The sequence below is a fragment of the Culex quinquefasciatus genome, chromosome 2, assembly GCF_015732765.1.
Source record: "Culex quinquefasciatus strain JHB chromosome 2, VPISU_Cqui_1.0_pri_paternal, whole genome shotgun sequence".
In the NCBI taxonomy this organism is placed as follows: Eukaryota; Metazoa; Arthropoda; class Insecta; order Diptera; family Culicidae; genus Culex; species Culex quinquefasciatus.
This window is the reverse complement of record NC_051862.1, coordinates 165,076,322-165,094,353: the sequence shown is the minus strand read 5'-3', so window position 1 is coordinate 165,094,353 and position 18,032 is coordinate 165,076,322. Positions and strand designations below refer to the sequence as shown.

General features: G+C 35.8%; 1 protein-coding gene across 3 annotated transcripts in view; it reads right to left on the bottom strand.

Moving 5' to 3' along the window:
* Positions 1-18,032, bottom strand: part of LOC6038075 — a 554,342-nt gene that overhangs the window by 154,042 nt on the left and 382,268 nt on the right. For all 3 annotated transcript variants that reach the window (XM_038257659.1, XM_038257658.1, XM_038257657.1), the window contains 2 exons: positions 12,115-12,251; positions 11,211-11,316 (listed from right to left, as the gene is read on the bottom strand). In XM_038257659.1, coding sequence (XP_038113587.1) covers positions 11,211-11,316; positions 12,115-12,251 — 243 coding nt within the window. The remainder of the gene's footprint in view (positions 1-11,210; positions 11,317-12,114; positions 12,252-18,032) is intronic.

Here is an 18,032-nt window from a genome sequence, read left to right as displayed (position 1 = left end):
TTAAATTTTTCGAATAAGGTTTTATTTTTTTGCGGTGAAAAAGCTATTTCTATATAATGATCGAAAGACGCACTGACAATTTGGATCGTCGAGTTAATAGTGAATAACTGTGTGATTTTGTGTGTTAACCAGAAAGACCTTCCCATAGTATCGTTGCTCGGAAGGCTCGCCGACGGGACTGTTATGAAAGTCCTCCCCATTGCGTCGTAGCTCGGGAGGCATCGAAAAGCCAATACCTTATCCTACTAACCAAAAAAAAAAAAAAATCACGTGATGCTTGAAGGAGATGCTGTGGATTCAACGGTCTCAAGCGGTATCAACAAGTATATAGCGAAAAACTGTGTGCTTGATGAGTCTGCAACTTCAACTATCGGACTAACATTCCTCCCTTTCGTTGAACTGCAGGCTTCTTGGGAGGGCGCCGGTATTGACTAATAAAGTAGGGATCTTCAGAGGTTAAACAGTGAACGGATGGTTGGCTCCCACTGATCATTTTTGATTCATTGTTTAACTTCAGCTGATCCGTCAATAACGGAGTAGCAGCTCATTGGCAGTCAACCATGCTCATGCTCATGCTCATGAACTGAAACCGGACGAGGTCAAGTACCTTCTGAAGAGGGATCTCAAGCTGGACGCGCTGGAGGTGCATATCATCAAGCGGAAGGAAAAGTCCACCGTGGACGAAACTCCGTACATTGTGGTCTTCCCCAAGGGATACACCAATCTGAAGAAGCTCTCTGCAATGAAAGTTGTGGCAAGCACTATCATCCGGTGGGAGGCCTACCGTGACCCAGTGCAGGAACTGCTTGCAGCTAAGTCATGGAACCAGGAACTGTCACCTGAAAGGTGCAACAACTGTGTCCCCACAAGACGGACGACTGCAAAGTCCAAGAAGCCGAGCCGAAGCGGTGTGCCAACTGCTCTGGAGCCCACGAAGCCACGGATCGCAGCTGCCCTAAGCGTGCGGACTTCATCCGGAGGCGCCAGCTGGCGTCGAAACCGAAACCGCCGGCAAGGAAGGCGGAGAAGCACAGTTCAGCAGTTCCGGCGTTTACGCCGGCGGAGTTCCCTCCGCTGCCGGGTGCAGTTCGGACGGAAAATCCAAGGAACGCCCTCGTCCCGCAGGAAGCAGCCAAGGTGGCCCCCGAGACGGTGGAGCCACGGAGAAGGAAGCCGGGGAGGTACTCTACAGTTCGGCTGAGCTGTGGGGGATTTTCTCCGAGTACATCGGCAGGTTCAAGACCTGCAAGACCCGCTTGGACCAAGTAACCCTCGTTAGTTACATGATCTCCAAGTATGGAATTTAAGGAGTTTTTTGTTGTTGTTATTATATATTGTTTTACTGATCCTCGGTCCCAACCTGGTCACAGCACCTAAAAGGACCTAATAAAAATAAGTTAAGAAAAAAAACCTATATTTTACAATTTTTATTGATTTTTGAAAGACTTTGTTGTCAAATAGTCAAAATTACTATCTTTTTCTAAATTTACAGTTTTCTCATAGAAAAATCATACAAACATTGGAAAAGGACCATCCATAAACCACGTGGACACTTTAGGGGGTATGGCGGTTGTCCACGATCCATACAAAAAAGTTTTATTTTGTATGGAAAATTGTCCACCAAGGTGGAGGGGGGGGGGGGGGGGAAAAGATTCCCAAAAAAGTGTCCACGTGGGATATGGATGGTCCCAAAGTTGTACACTAAATTGTTGGAACAAATTTTCTCATACGAATCCGGCATAAGTTTTATATAAATGTTGATTATGAAGGAAAAACACATTTTTTCAAAAAATCATAGGTTTACGCTATTTGTTCATAGGTGGCGACATGTGTCTTTAAGCTATGCTGCTAATCCGCTATAGCGCTCTTAAAAATAAAAACTCTGAATTTCGTGTTCAAAAATACTAAACGGATATAAATCCTGTAAGCAAATCGATTTTGAAAACATTTACAGCGAAATCTAGAAAATGATAACGATTTGAAAACATTTCCATGTTGTCGAATTCAACAACACAGAGTTACCGGATTAGCTTACAGGATTTCTATCCGTGTACCAAATTGTTTCTGGATTGAGTTTATAAAAGATACAATTTCAGAAGATAAGACAACAACTTCTCTGGTTGACATGTACTCTTAAGAAGATTGTGGTTTAAAAGCGAGTGAAATACAAACAGGAAGTATAGTTTTCCGACTAGCTTCAACCCCACCCTATTATATCAAATTCAACCCTGACAATAATCCATTAGCTGCTGTAGCAGGACAAAAGTTTACTCCGTTTTCAACTAAGCATCTGTTTCTAATACACTCCAGAATCCTGAAGCATCACCGCACAAGCAAAAAAACAACCATCCAAACATTAGGAGAAAAAGCACCATCGGAACATTGAAGCAATGTGTGGATGTGTGTGTAGGTACACTACACACACACACACATCCACACGCAATCAATGATCCGAGAACCGCACCCATCTTGTTCGGTTGGCAGTGGGTGGACATTTCCCTCCCTCATTTCCCGCAGTCAACTGGGAGTGTGTTTGCTTTTTTCCCTTGTTTTTCAATCTAAATTTCCTGTTAGTCTGTGATAGATAAATGGTCAGCTTTTGCCAGACGGAGATTTCCCAAAGAAATCCGGAAAAGTTTCGCAGTCTAGTTTACTTAAAGCGAGGGAAAACTTTGATTGAAGAAAGAGCTTTTCGTCGCTAATGTGCTATCTTGTCGCAAGTGCATTTTGGGCTGAATTGAGTTAAGAACGCCTTTCGACTATCACAGATTCCCAAAATTCGATTTCAATCCTGAGATATTCAATGAAAACGGAAAATCTCTGTGGATTTTTGTCACTCTTAGAACGAAAGAAGTTTCAATCTTGTCGTGCTATCTTGACACACCCTGAACATTGATGTAAGTGCGAAGACTTACCAAAGGGATTTCAGGTCAGAACGCATTTGACAGACGTGCATGCCCGACTACCGTGAATACTTTTATTTATAACTTGGGACTCCAAAAATCAAATTCAACTAAATTTCGGGACAATTGCCAGAACGGTATGCGCGCTCTATTTTCTGTTTATTGATGGTCAAACATTTAAACGCATTTTTCTCGGAACGTCAAAAGGTGACGTACTACAAGTTAGCACGACAGCGTCGATTTGTTCATTATCGACAGATGTATTGAGTTCCTTGGACTGGGCAAATAGTACACCGGTTTGTTCAACGGACATTTCACTGCCACTGGAGAGGGTTTGCGCTCTGTTTTCCAACTTCATGTGAGTCAATTGTAAATTTTAACAAGTATCCGAGCTGCTATCAGCTTTGTGATGCAGCATGAAGTTAGGAAAAGCAGAGTTGAAGCACTGTAAAGTTTATATTTATAAAAAAAATAATGTGAAAGTTGATCATTCTATATCAAACTATAAATTTGTTTTTTTGTTTTTTTATAAATGTTTTTTTCTGTTTTTAATTAACTGTTTTTCAGTTCAATTTTTTTTATTTATTTGTTTTATTCAACTTATCGTGTTGAGTAATGTTTTGAGTGTTTATTTCTATTTCCAGATAGTTATTTTTAATTTTTTACACATTTTGTTTGGTAAAATTGTACACTGAAAAAAATAAAAGTACCATATTCCTAAATTCTAGGAATTTTGGCTCCTTTCCTAATTAAGTAATCCAAAAACCCGATTACTTAATAAGGAAAGGAGGCAAAATTCCTAGAATAAAGGAATTTGGTACTATTTTTTTTATTTCAGTGTAGGAGTTCAGTTGCTCCACTATCATCAACAGCCGATAAAGCAACCGGACAGCCTTATGGAACGATGCGAACCGAACAGGATGTGAGTACTATATCAGCAAAGGATGGCTACCAGTTGATTAAATCATGGCCCGAAGGGCTGAAGAATGGCTAGATGCTATTTTTATTAGGGTACAGGTATGCGTTATAGAGCTACGCCTAATTAAACTGGAGGAATGAGAAAAGACCAATCAACGAGAAAAGATTAATGAGAAATGTGTAATTGAAAATGCGAAATGAGTAATATACAATGAGTAATTCATTACTAATGAGTTATGAGAAATGATAAATGAGAAATTAGAATAGAGAAATGAGAATAGAAAAATGAGAAATGAGAAATGAGAAATAAGAAATGAGAAATGAGAAATGAGAAATGAGAAATGAGAAATGAGAAATGAGAAATGAGAAATGAGAAATGAGAAACGAGAAATGAGAAATGAGAAAGGAGAAATGAGAAATGAGAAATGAGAAATGAGAAATGAGAAATGAGAAATGAGAAATGAGAAATGAGAAATGAAAATGAGAAATGAGAAATGAGAAATGAGAAATGAGAAATGAGAAATGAGAAATGAGAAATGAGAAATGAGAAATGAGAAATGAGAAATGAGAAATGAGAAATGAGAAATGAGAAATGAGAAATGAGAAATGACAAATGAGAAATGAGAAATGAGAAATGAGAAATGAGAAATGAGAAATGAGAAATGAGAAATGAGAAATGAAAAAGGAGAAATGAGAAATGAGAAATGAGAAATGAGAAATGGGAAATGAGAAATGAGAAATGAGAAATGAGAAATGAGAAATGAGAAATGAGAAATGAGAAATGAGAAATGAGAAATGAGAAATGAGAAATGAGAAATGAGAAATGAGAAATGAGAAATGAGAAATGAGAAATGAGAAATGAGAAATGAGAAATGAGAAATGAGAAATGAGAAATGAGAAATGAGAAATGAGAAATGAGAAATGAGAAATGAGAAATTAGAGAACACTACCCTAGGTAAAATGCGAATTCATTCTAGACGAAGGATGCAGTTGCAGCACAGAGCCAGTGGTGTACCGATGATTGTTTACTTCAACTGACTCTCGAGATAAATTAAGTGGAATTGATTCTGTTTTGTGAGCTAAATGAGTGCTTGCGGCAAAAAGCCATAGCTGTAAAATAACTGCTCGTTCTACGGAAGAAAGATGAGAAGTTAAGTAGACGATTGATTGCAGCTTATCGCCTCACAATACACGGTCATTAGGGTTGAAGCATTGTTTGAAACGATTTATATCGAGATTGATTACATGGTACTCCCATACGCTTTTATTGACTTCAATCAAGCTTTTTACACAATTTGTCTCAGCTCGATTTCAATTACATTTAAAATCAGAAAAAATAGACGAATAATTTTGTTTTTCCTCCCTAGACTTCCATCTCGCACCATCCTTTGTAACGTCAAACTTTTCCATCGTTTATCCCGGGCTAATCCCATTTCCAATCTGCTCGGTGCATTCAATTTGAATAATGAAGCCAATTTTCCCTCATGGTGACGACGAGCAACAGCTTTTAGCTTGCTGGAACCCAGTCAGCTCGTTTCCACGTCGCCGTTAGAATGTCAGCTGCTGTCATGTTCCGGTGTCGTGGAATGCATCCAAGATGACACCCAACCGACCCACCGACGTGGGAAAGTAATAAATTTTATAATTATTTTCGCTCGTTTTGAAGCTATTAATGCAGACAACCCGAAAGTGGCTGAAAAAGTGACGTTTATATTTCAGGGTGAGTTTGCTAAATTCGTTAAGATTGATGAAAAATGGAAAATAGAGGAGAAACCCATTAAATTAAACAAAATGAAAATATGAATAAGAGTAAGAAAGTAGAATTTTGCAACGAACCAAAAAAAACAAAAAATAAAAGAGAAAGGAATCAAAAGAAATTAACAACGAACAATGGCAGAAGTGAGAAATCATAAAAAAAACCAATAATAATAAGAAATTAGAACGGAAAACAAAAAGTGAGAAAATAAAACAAAAAAGTGAAAAAGAGAAATAAGATACGAAGAATAAAAAAAAAGAGAAATGCGAAAAACTAAAAGGAAATGGGAAACGAGAAATGAAAGATAAGAAAAACGTTAAGTGTAATGAAAAACGACAAATGAAAAACGTGAAATAAAAAATGTGAAGTGAGAAGCTAAATATAAGAAATGAGAAATGAAATAAAAATGTTCAAAACTCATCGCAGCTCACCCATAACAATCTTGTTAGTTGCCTCGCCATCAACAAGCTGCACGGTTGCTTTATTCTACGTGACGTGTTCTCGAGTGAGTGATGTGATAATGAAGAAAATTATAAAAATAGTTTTAATTTTCATCTCCATCTCAGTTTCTCGGTTGTTTGTGAATTGTGAGACCTCTTAACGTTGAGCTTATTTTTTGCATGTAGATTCGGTTCTGTTTTTCTTGATTGTTGAATTTTAGTCCTTTTTGTAAAAACTTATTTTCAAATGAGTTTATGCACTCGAAAAAGTTTTGTTGTTCAAAATCGACAATTAAAAAGATATAAAATTGAAGCAATCGAGTTAAGTTAAGGTGGATTAATCCGTCTCATTATTATGTTGATTGCTTGAGTGGGTTGGACGGCACAACGCCCGTGACGCCAAGGGGCTGACGAAAAGTAGATTTTGTGGAAAAGTAGAGCCAACACCAGCGGGCAATACCAGTTTTTCTTCATTTTTTTATTTTGGCATGGGTTGGTGGCTTGAATTTAATTAAGCATTTACGCCCTAATTGGATAATATTTTATGACGGGTGGTTGAAAAGTTGGCCCCACCAAGCAAGTGGGCCCGAAAATTATGTTTGGCTTGGCACTCGACAATTTGCGGTATTTTTCGCGAGCCGCGCAATAAATGTGGCGTAAATTCGCGTGTTGTTTAATGAAATTGTGATTGCAATGAATCACTTGGGTGAACAGCATTAAGAATGATGGCTTGTATCATCTTTTTGCAATGATTGAAATTGAGCATAAGAAAATCTATTTGTATTTATATATTTCTCCTTTTTTTGAATCATTCACATTAAAGGTTAAATGCATTTTTTATTTTTTTTAAAGATTCTTTTATCTGTTGATAGCTTTACATTATTCCCTGCTAAACAATTTTTTTTAACGAAATTTTGCCTTTTTTTCTATTATACTAAATTAAACTTGAATAAGAGAAAATCTCTCATAAGATTCACACTGTGGCCTTTTTAAATATTTGACAGAATAGCTTTTTCATGCATACTTCCCCTTCTTTTTTCAAATTCAATCTAGAGAAGGGATATTCATTTTGCTCATCTTCAAATATTTTATAATTGAGTTATTTTTAATACTAACTTCTTTTCAAATTCAACATAAAGAAGGGAAAATCTCTCAAATGTGCATTCTATAAACATTTCTTTTCAAATCTGTTCATTTTTTGTTGTTTGCAGTCATGTTAAATATGCATTATGCAATTTTCCCTTCTTTTATTCAAAATTAAACCTAAAAAATGAAAAAATATTGAAAACTTTTTTACAAATAAATTTGATTTTTTAAATAAATGTAGCAAAAACAAAGAAAAAATAAAGTTGTAAAACTTTCATTATTTTTAAATGCACATCTTTCAAGAAATATTGCCTTTTAGAAGTAAATTTTAATTGAAGGAAGGGAAAATGTTTTATACAAACTCAATAAGGCCGGAACAAATTTTATTTGAAGTTTTTGAATCCCTCCCCCCCTTTCTAAGGTGGCCCGAAAAACCAGAGGGCAAAACAATTTTTTTTTTCAAAAAAGACTTCAAAATTTCAATGGAAATTAAAGTACAATCAGCTGAAATCAATTTAAAATGCGTTTCCCTGCGTTTTGAGTTGATTTAAAACTTTTTTGATTTTTTGAAAATTTTCGATGCTAAAGCTTTCTTTTGCTAAAATTTTTGTTTTCGTCAAATTTTACAATTTTTGAAAATTAATGATTGCAAAAGAACTGAACTAGCGCAAAATGCATTTTAAAACACTTTTTCCATGCAAATTCTGAAACTATGGCAACGAAACTATTGGCACTACGCCCCCCGGGGCATGGCCTTCCTCTAACGTGGGATTTCTGCTCCAGCGCCTCTGACGAGACAGGAGAAACCGGGACCGACGTTTTACTTCACCATCCGATAGAAGCTCAGTGGATAAGGCGGGAATCGAACCCGCGTCTCATAGCATCATCGGGATCGGCAGCCGAAGCCGCTACCCCTGCGCCACGAGACCCCCCCCTGAAACTATGGCTTATTATTTAAATATTTTTTGTTTTTAAAATTACGAAGCATTTTGCAATACATTACAATTTTCTGGAATTATCAACAAATGTACAAGACAGCTATTTATAAAATTCTGCCGTAATTTTTTTTAAATACTCTAATTTCCTTAGTGCTGAAAAAAGCTTTAATTGACCTTTTTTACTGATTCTACTTTTGATTAATATGACGTTTAGGATGTGCTTCGTTTCGGAGATATCTTAGCATATCACATTAAAAATAATGAATTCATAATAGCTGAATCATAAATTTAACTGACGATTATTCTTCAAACTTATCCAAAATAATTAAATTCAACTTTCTTTTTTAAATATTTGTGTAACAGTGTTTTATATTGAACCATGAACTACTGCTAACTAACCAATATCACATTATTATCAATTATGCTTAGAACGCATTTCACGTTTATTTTGAGCAGTTTTTAGAGTACCGTGCAATGTTTTATTATTGGCATGCCACGAAATTTCGATTTTTTGCCGTGAAAATCATTAGCCCTATACATCACTACTTTGGGATAAATTTTAAGTAAAAGGAAGGAAAATTGCAAAATATTTGAAAAGGTGAAAACTGTACCGATGTACAGATTTTTTTTATAATTCATAGCATGGAACATTGCATTAATAAGCTTTATTAAAAAAAATTAAAAAGAGTAAAAATTACATATATTGAGAGAAAATGACACCTTTTTGCAAAAATACCAAGATATCGCAAACCGGGGTGACATTAATAGAATTTCAATTTATTTTTGAAATATTTTCCAAGTGGTAAGGTTTGTCTTAAGATAACTATTTTTAAAACATGTACTAGGGTAGGCCACACAAGGTGCATGCCCTATTTTTGATAAAAAGTTTGTTCAATAGTGTTTAAAAAAATAGATGCATTGAAAATTCTTACTTTGAATTCCAGGGTGACTTTGATATTCATAGTTATTGTGTGTGTGTGTGTGTGTGCAACCAACCAAACGGGACCACGCGGTCGCTTCTTACAAATTGAGTTTTTTCCGTGTATTTTAGATTTATATTCTATACGTGCAAATAACTCGCATAGGCATTGGAAGGTGTTAGCTCTGCCGAGCTTCGGTGACCCATTTCTACGCAGGCTAGCCGTGCGCGAGGTACCTCCGCTGAACCGACAAGCCCCGCCCTAAAGAACGTTTGTGTCAATTTGATCCAAACGTTATTCAGAACTTCCAGATCCTCGTCAAATGACAAAGACCAAGCGCGTATTTAACAAGATTTTTTTTTCGTTTGTTTTGGATTGATCTCACCAAATATCAGCTTTTCTCTCCAGCTGATCCCTTTTTGCCTTGCATGAATTGCGCCAGCAATGCGATGATATTACTTCTATGCGATGTTAATGTGGTCCGGGCAATTTAAAACCGCTGCTGTTTTTCCTTCTCAATTCAGGGCCAGATATTCAGCAATGGCCATGGTGTATGAATTTTCTTCTCCACTTTGTTCAACCGCGCACACAACTTTTCTTTTCACAATTACATAATTTTGAATTATTTGATGTCACTAATCATTTACGCTCATTCTGACTCAAATTCTGCCTCCACGATTGCGATACGATACGAATCTTGGAAACCTCGATAATAAAAACACAAAATCAAAATTTCCACTTTTCTAGGGCCTATGATGAGTTCCGAGCACAAAAAAAAACTATAATTCCCATAAACAATTCGAGCCGAAAACCGATGAGCCGACCAGAAAGCTGCCACTGTACTTCTAGATTACGAATACCCAACGCCAAAGACGCCGAGGGCGCTCAAATGTCGGCAACTAAACCACCGCCACCAATTTAAAATTCCGTCGCTCAGCCTCATATTATCCAGCATTCAAATCCGATTCTGAACTTCCCGGAAATTTCAAGTTTTTAACTTAAATATCACTTTAAAACTATAATTGTTAAAATAAAACTCGAAAAATTCGCGGAGCCGACTTTGATATTCATAGTTATTCTTGTAAAAATCAGATTTAATGTGTTGAAATTTTATGTTTACGTCGAATGTACCATCACTCAGTCAGTAAAAGTCTAATTCAGCTTTTAAGAAAAAAAAAAAAAACAGAAAAACAATGTTTATAAATAAATAACTAAGCTTATAAGCTTTTTAATTTTGTTAAAAATAAATAAATTTTAGGTAAAATTGCTAAAAAGTAAAAATTTTGCCTATAATTCGTTAAAATTAGTTTGTTTATAAAATTCTCGAATCATATTACACTCTTAACTGAAATCGAAACAAGAAACAAAAGTTTTCACATTTTATATGAAATTTGTTCTACTGGGAATGCGTATAAAATGGGAGATATTTTTGGATTATGTTTCAAAAACACATAATATCATATCATTCATCATATCATATCATATCATATCATATCATCATATCATTCTCCTAGTGGAAATTGTCCAAAGAATCCAAAAATGTATTCCATTTTCCGATTTGAAATTATGTTCATTGAGAAAATCATGACACTTTTAAAATATTAAAATAATGCTATTTCTCAACAATTACTTAAATAAAGTTAATTCACTTTTTAAACTTTTGAAAATTTTATGAAAACTTCTTCTAAGAGTACTTTGAACACTTCTCTACCACTGTCAGAATGATTTCATACCATTCCGTACTTATTTAATTTGTACTCTTCATTTTGCGGAAAAATCTCAAACCTACCCAAGTCACCCCGTTTTACGGTATATGATTTTTAGAAAAAATAATTATCTTCAAAAGTAAAATTATCTGTTTTAAAAAAAGACGTTTATTTCGATTATAACCTGCAACTTTGTCGAAGACACCAAATTACAATTTTTCAAATTTTAACATTCCCATTTTGTATGATTATCCCGCAAAATTGTACGAAGCCTTGTATAAAAATACTACTGATGCAATATGGCTGCTTTTGATACATGGAATGCATGGGACATTTTTTTGTCCAAACTAACAAATACGTAGAAAAGTGAATTTGTAAAAATTAATTGGCTTTTCGCAATTCTTCTCTAAATGTTACCATTTAGGTTGCTTTCAGACCAAAACAACAATCCCTGGTCCTCCCAAAACATCCCCTCACCCCCCCATCACACGGCAAGACCATGTATCACTGTGAGTGCTGTGTCGCCGTGCTCCGTGATCTTACCTGGCAGGTGTAGATGCCCTCGTCAAGCCGGCTCGCCTTGGTGATGCCCAGCAGGGCCGTGTAGTGATCCTTGGAGTCCAGCGGCAACAGCCGGGTCCACATGTTCCTGAATTAATAATGCCCAGACAAAAGGTCATCAAAGTGGATCAGCAGCCAAGATGAAAAGAAGCCCCGAGGTTCGGGTCGAGTCGGGTGGCCACGTGATGGAATGGAGAAGGAGAGAGAACAAAAAAAAAATCGCACACGTAAATAAGGACAAGATTAAATAACTTTTATCATGTGATAAGTTTGAGCTGGGCCGGGGCCCAGAGTTGGGGTCGAGCCCGGGTTGTTGTGGTGACAGGAGCAGGTTGGTTGGTTGCTTTGTTGGGGGGAGGGTCTTCTGTGAAGATGATGGAAAAGGACACGTTTGAGTGACAAGTTTACATTTCAAAGGGAGCTTTGGGAGAGCAAAAAGCTCGGTGAGCTTTATTTATTTTCTGCTTTGCCTCTGGTGCAGAGTATTTCTTGTTCTTGTGATAAGTGGTGTTTCAAGGCAATTTTGAAAAACAACAAGTATCACACAATGCTTTTACATCATTACGGTTATGCTCCTGTCAAAAATTTGCGAAATAATGATAAATTAATGAAATTGAAATTTAAAAATTGCCATTTTGCCCCACAATGTGGCGTGTCCTTTTCATTGAAAATTAACCAACTTGGAGCCTGAAAAAAGGCACAATCATGAGCTGTATCAGCGCCGCGAAATCACACGAAGAGTGAGGTCCTGGCGTGACGGAACCAGGACAGGTAAAGTGGAACGGACAGGATTCCGGAAGGGACAAGAAGGACGAGTCAAGATTTATGAGTCCAACTCGAGTCTCTATTATACCAACCCCCTCTGAGCCGGGCTGACTTGACTTACCGCGTTGCCTTTGTCACGTTCACGAAGAAGCCGTTCTTGTACCAGCGAAATGTCATCGTTGACGAGCCCTGGGCCACGCACGACAGGATGAACTCGGTGTTCTCCCGGACCGGGCCCTTCTGATTGACGACCACGGACTGAAAATGAGATAGAGAAAAAAGAGTGGGGAAGATTGAAAAGAAAATTGCGGCTTAATGGCGGTTTAGTGGAGCATAATCAAGACTCCACCCAGCTTCTCCACCGTTTTCCCTCCGGGGGAGGTTGATGAGGTGGATCCGTTGGAAAACAATGGAATGTTGGATGAATAGCGATCTCAAGGATTTTTTTTGTTTAAAATTTCATTTATTTCACTTGAATGAAGATGCCTAATCATCTTAAGAAAATTATGAAGCTTTGGTTGTTGGACATTTCTTAATGTTGGTTCTGTAAATTTTTATTATAGTATAATTTATAGAAACTTTAGAATGCTAAACTTTTTCCATACATAACCATGGAAAATTAAATAAAAAGAAGTTAAAATCTAGAGTGTCTTTTCGAATAGGTCCTATAAACACAATAGAGCAATTCTCTACCAAAACCGGAAATGGATTTTATTTGTATTTTTTGATTTGGCTCAAACTTTGTGGGGGCCTTCCCTATGACCAAACAAGCTATTTTGTGTCATTGGTTCGCCCATACAAGTCTCCATACAATTTTGGCAGCTGTCCATACAAAAATGGTATGTAAATATTCAAACAGCTGTAACTTTTGAGTGAATTTTCTGATCAATTTGGTGTCTTCGGCAAAGTTGTTGGTATTGTTGAGGACTTTTGAGAAAAAATAGGCACACGGAAAAAAATTTTTCCAGATTTTTTAATCAACTTTTTTTTCACTAAAACTCAATATCTCAAAATACGTATTTTTTGATTTTCGAAATTTTTTGATATGTTTTAGGGGACAAAAATCCGCAACTTTTGAGCTATAGAGAAACATGGTCAAAAAATCTGCCGCCGAGTTATGAATTTTTGAAAAAAACAGTGATTTTTGGAAAAAAACATCGAAGTTTCATGCAAAAACAAGTTCGACATTATTTTTTAACGCAAAATTGAATTTGCAATCGAAAAGTACTTTACAGATTTTTTGATAAAGGGCTCCGTTTTCAAGATATTGCCACCAAAAGTTTGATTTTAGCGAATTTTTTGCAGTTTTTCAATTTTTAAAAATAGTGACCATGAGTGACCATTTCTAAAAATATTTTTTTCAAAAGTTTAGAAAATTTGCTAAAAAATTGTCTAAGAGACATTGAAGATTGGACCTCGGGTTGCTGAGATAGAGCCGCTTTAAGAAAAAGAAACACGAAAATTGAAGTTTTCTAAGTCTCACCAAAACAACCCACCATTTTCTAATGACGATATCTCAGCAACTAATGGTCCGATTTTCAATGTTAATACATGAAACATTCGTGAAATTTTCCGATCTTTTTGAAAAAAATATTTTGAATTTTTTTAAATCTAGACTAGCATTTTTAATGGGCGTAATATTCAATGTTTTGCCCTTTTTAAATGTTTGTTTTGATTTTAAAATTAAAAAAAAAACAAAATTTCGAAAAGATCGAAAAATTTCACGAATGTTTCATGTATTAACATTGAAAATCGAACCATTGGTTGCTGAGATATCGTCATTAGAAAATGGTGGGTTGTTTTGGTGAGACTTAGAAAACTTCAATTTCCGTGTTTTTTTTTTTCTTAAAGCGGCTCTATCTCAGCAACCCGAGGTCCAATTTTCAATGTCTCTTGGACAATTTTATAGCAAATTTTCTAAACTTTCCTAAAAAAATATTTTTAGAAATGGTCACTCATGGTCACTATTTTTAAAAATTGAAAAACTGCAAAAATTTCGCTAAAATCAAACTTTTGGTGGCAATATCTTGAAAACGGAGCCCTTTATCAAAAAATCTGTAAAGTACTTTTCGATTGCAAATTCAATTTTGCGTTAAAAAATAATGTCGAACTTGTTTTTGCATGAAACTTCGATGTTTTTTTCCAAAAATCACTGTTTTTTTCAAAAATTCATAACTCGGCGGCAGATTTTTTGACCATGTTTCTCTATGGCTCAAAAGTTGCGGATTTTTGTCCCCTAAAACATATCAAAAAATCTCGAAAATCAAAAAATACGTATTTTGGGAAATTGAGTTTTAGTAAAAAAAAAGTTGATTAAAAAATCTGAATTTTTTTTATCCGTGTACCTATGTTTTCTCAAAAGTCCTCAACAATACCTACAACTTTGCCGAAGACACCAAATTGATCAGAAAATTCACTCAAAAGTTACAGTTGTTTGAATATTTACATACCATTTTTGTATGGACAGCTGCCAAAATTGTATGGAGACTTGTATGGGTGAACCAATGACACAAAATAGATTATTTGGTCATAGGGAAGGCCCCCACAAAGTTTAAGTCAAATAAAAAAATACAAAAAATAAAAATGGTCTAAATCGGCCGATTTCGTAGAGAGTTGCTCAATAGTTTTTTGGACCTTTAAAAAAAACTCTAGAAATGATCACAGATTCAACTAATTATACAAGGTTCAAACGTTATTAGCAACTTAATTATCCCAATTTCAATTCAAATCACACTCCCACATTGGCAAATCAAACTCCACCTCGCACTGTGCTGTCATTAATTAAAAGCACACGTGTCACAACAATTCACCCCGGTTCAATTCGAATTCTCGCACGTTAAATTCACGCAACACCTTTCGAGATTAATTAATTTCCGATGCCAAGCCGTCAGTCATCGTCGCCGCCAGCCCACCACAGAATCCTTTCACCAACGAAGCGTTGAAAGCTAGCTTGCGCGCGCTTCAAGTGTCAGAATCACGTCAAGCGCGTCGAAAGTGTGACGCGACGTTCAGTTTTTCACATTTTCTAGGAAAATTCGTTCCCCTTAAGAATTTTGGTGAAAACAGGATTTTTTTTAAATCAAAAAGTCAGTCTCATTTTGTAATAAATTTAGTCGTAGCAAAACAATTTTTTTACTACATTTTTGTATTTTGTGTAATTGATATCATACCATCATACCTCAATATCTCCTTCAAGAATGGAGAGACAACCCCCCCCCCCCCTCCCGGAAAGGGAGCGGTAATTATTCATGTAAACATGAAAGCCCGTTAAGCATCATCACTAGAACCGATTCTGCTGGTTGTGCTTGCCAGAGCTAGCAAAGTTACACCTTTCGAAAGAGGACTCCAACGAGAGTCCTCAAACCCATTCACTGGATCAGCGCGCACAGATTTATTTCCAAGTCTACCGAGGAAAAGTGAGGTTGGGTTTGCTCGGAAACCCACTCGAAGGGGTCTGTCACAAACTACGAAGAGTTTAAAATCCTTTTGTTGTTAATTTAGACCTTGACGACCTCATGAGATTAGGCTTTGATCAATCAAAGAGTTTATAAAAATAGATTAAAAACGTCATTTACAAACATCCCCCCCCCCCCTTGACGGAAGCAACCATATGCACATACACATAGCTTTCCGGAAGCGTCTCAAGTAGATGAATGATGGTTGCCAAGGAAGAGATTTTTTTCGAAAAACGAGCTTCAACGGTGTAGCCCATTAAACTTCCAAAAGCAAGTATTCTCGTACGTGTTTCAAGTGTTGTGTACTTTTGACTGCTGCTGTTTCACGAAACACGAAATGATGCTGGAAGTGTTTGAGCTGAATAATGTGTTTTTTGGATATGATATGCTAACTTTTGAGGGTTTCTTGAAAAGAAACTGATAGTTGGATACGGTGTGTACTTGTTACATTTCAGAAGATTCCTGGGACTTGTTGGAATTATTGAGCTTGTCCCTTGTCATTTAAAAAAAAAAAAAATTGTTGATGCCTTCTTCATAACTAAAAGAGTACTTTAAGAATATTTTAAGCTTTAGTTTTCTGAACTTTGCAAAAAAAATATTTCCAGAAATCGTCACTCATGGTCGAAAAACTGCAAATATTTCACTGAAATCAAACTTTCAGTGGCTATATCTTGAAAACGAGACCCTATATCAAAAAATGTGTTAAGTTCTTTTCGATTGTTTTCAATTTTACATTAAACAACAGAAAAAAAGTTGCATAAAATTAAAAAAAATCAAATCTAATCTAATCTAATCTAATCTAACCCTAGCGCAGCCAGTCTTCCGAGGGCATCCTGGAAAATGCCTTAGGTTGATTAACGCCTAGCATCCTCTTGTCATTATTAACAATTGCAGTGCCCAATGCAATAAATTGCTTTGAAACATCACAAACGTTAAAGCGGCCAGGCCAACTGCGTAAAGTTTACCGCAAAGATGATTCTTTGAATTGTATTGAGTTTGAGCACGAATGTTCAAACAACAACACATTTCTGAATCTACAGGGGAGGAAGAAACGTGGGGATCCCCCGCTCACGTTCCTGTTTGTAGGAGCAATAAATCGTTGGGAGCCACCAGCTAAGAAGTTTTGATGCTCCGGGACCCTCGAGGATGGGACACTGTATTTCCACAAATGCCCTGGACACTATTTGCCGTGGTTATAGCGCCACAACTCGCTCGCATAAAATTAAAAAAAATCAAAACCCGCTATTATATTAAAAAAAATATTTCCGTGGCAGAACTTTTTACCATTCCTCTCTATGGCTCAAAAGGTTAGGGTTTTTGTCCCCTAAAACATATCCCAAAAATCAAACGATAAGTATTTTGAGAAATTGACCATTTTGTGAATATAAAGTAATTAAAAAATTGGCAAATTGTTTTTTTTTTCATTATTATTTTTTGAAACATGGCCCAGAGATACTTGACAGTCATATGATGCAGAATTCATCATTATCTCGAAATGCATGTTTTTTAAAGTGCTGAAATTGTATTGTTTTTTTTTAGATTTAGAAAAAGTCGGAAATAACATTTTAAAATGGCTCTATCTCGAGAACTACATCAGCAAACCTTCTGAAACATGATCCAGAGATACTTGACAGTCATATGAAGCAAAAACCATCAATATCTCAAATTTCATATTCTTTGAAATGCTAAAATTGTAAAGATTGTTTTGTTTTCTTATTGAAAATTGTATGCAACATCTAAACAGGGGTGTATCTCGAAAACTACATCAGCGAATGTTTTTATTTTTTGCACAGAGGTGCGCTATGGTGTAAGGAATCGATAGACCCCAACATCTCGAAATGCATATTTTTTTTTCATAATAACGGTATTTTGAGCACCGTGCCTCAACAATACTTATAACTTTGCCGAAGACATTAAATTGATCAGAAAAATCATCCAAAAGTTACAGATTTTCGAATATTTACTGCTTATTTTTGCATGGACAGCTGTCAAAATTGTATTTAGACTTGTATGGGTGAACCAATGATACAAAGTAGCTTCTTTGGTCATAGGGAAGACCCTCAAAAAGTTTGAGCCTAACAAAAAAATAATAGATATGTGTACAAAAAATAACTCGTTCTTTTATCAAAAACTATTCCAATAAAATTCGATAACAGAGAAAAAAAATGTTCGCGATAACTTTATTTGGTATTGATGATACATGTTTTTTGGAATAGTAAATAACTGATTTTGATATTGTATATTGTATTAAATCACAAATTACAAATTTTGTTAAAAATTTGATAAAAATAAAAATTTAGCAGAGACCAGGCCTAATATCCAAGTCGCTCAAAAACCAAAATGTATGAATGTTGAAAACTTTTTCATAGTTCTGGTCATATTGAGCAAAATTAAAAATAATAACAAATTGGGTTATGGACACTTAGAAAATTTTCGAACAAATTGTTGATTTTCTTTTCCTATATTCCGTTTCCCGGGAAATTTGTAAATTTCCCGGGAAATTCCTGAAACTCAAGCGGAAGTATACAATTTCATAACTTTTTGGCACCAATATTTTGAACATGTACAAGAAAAATTGATAAGA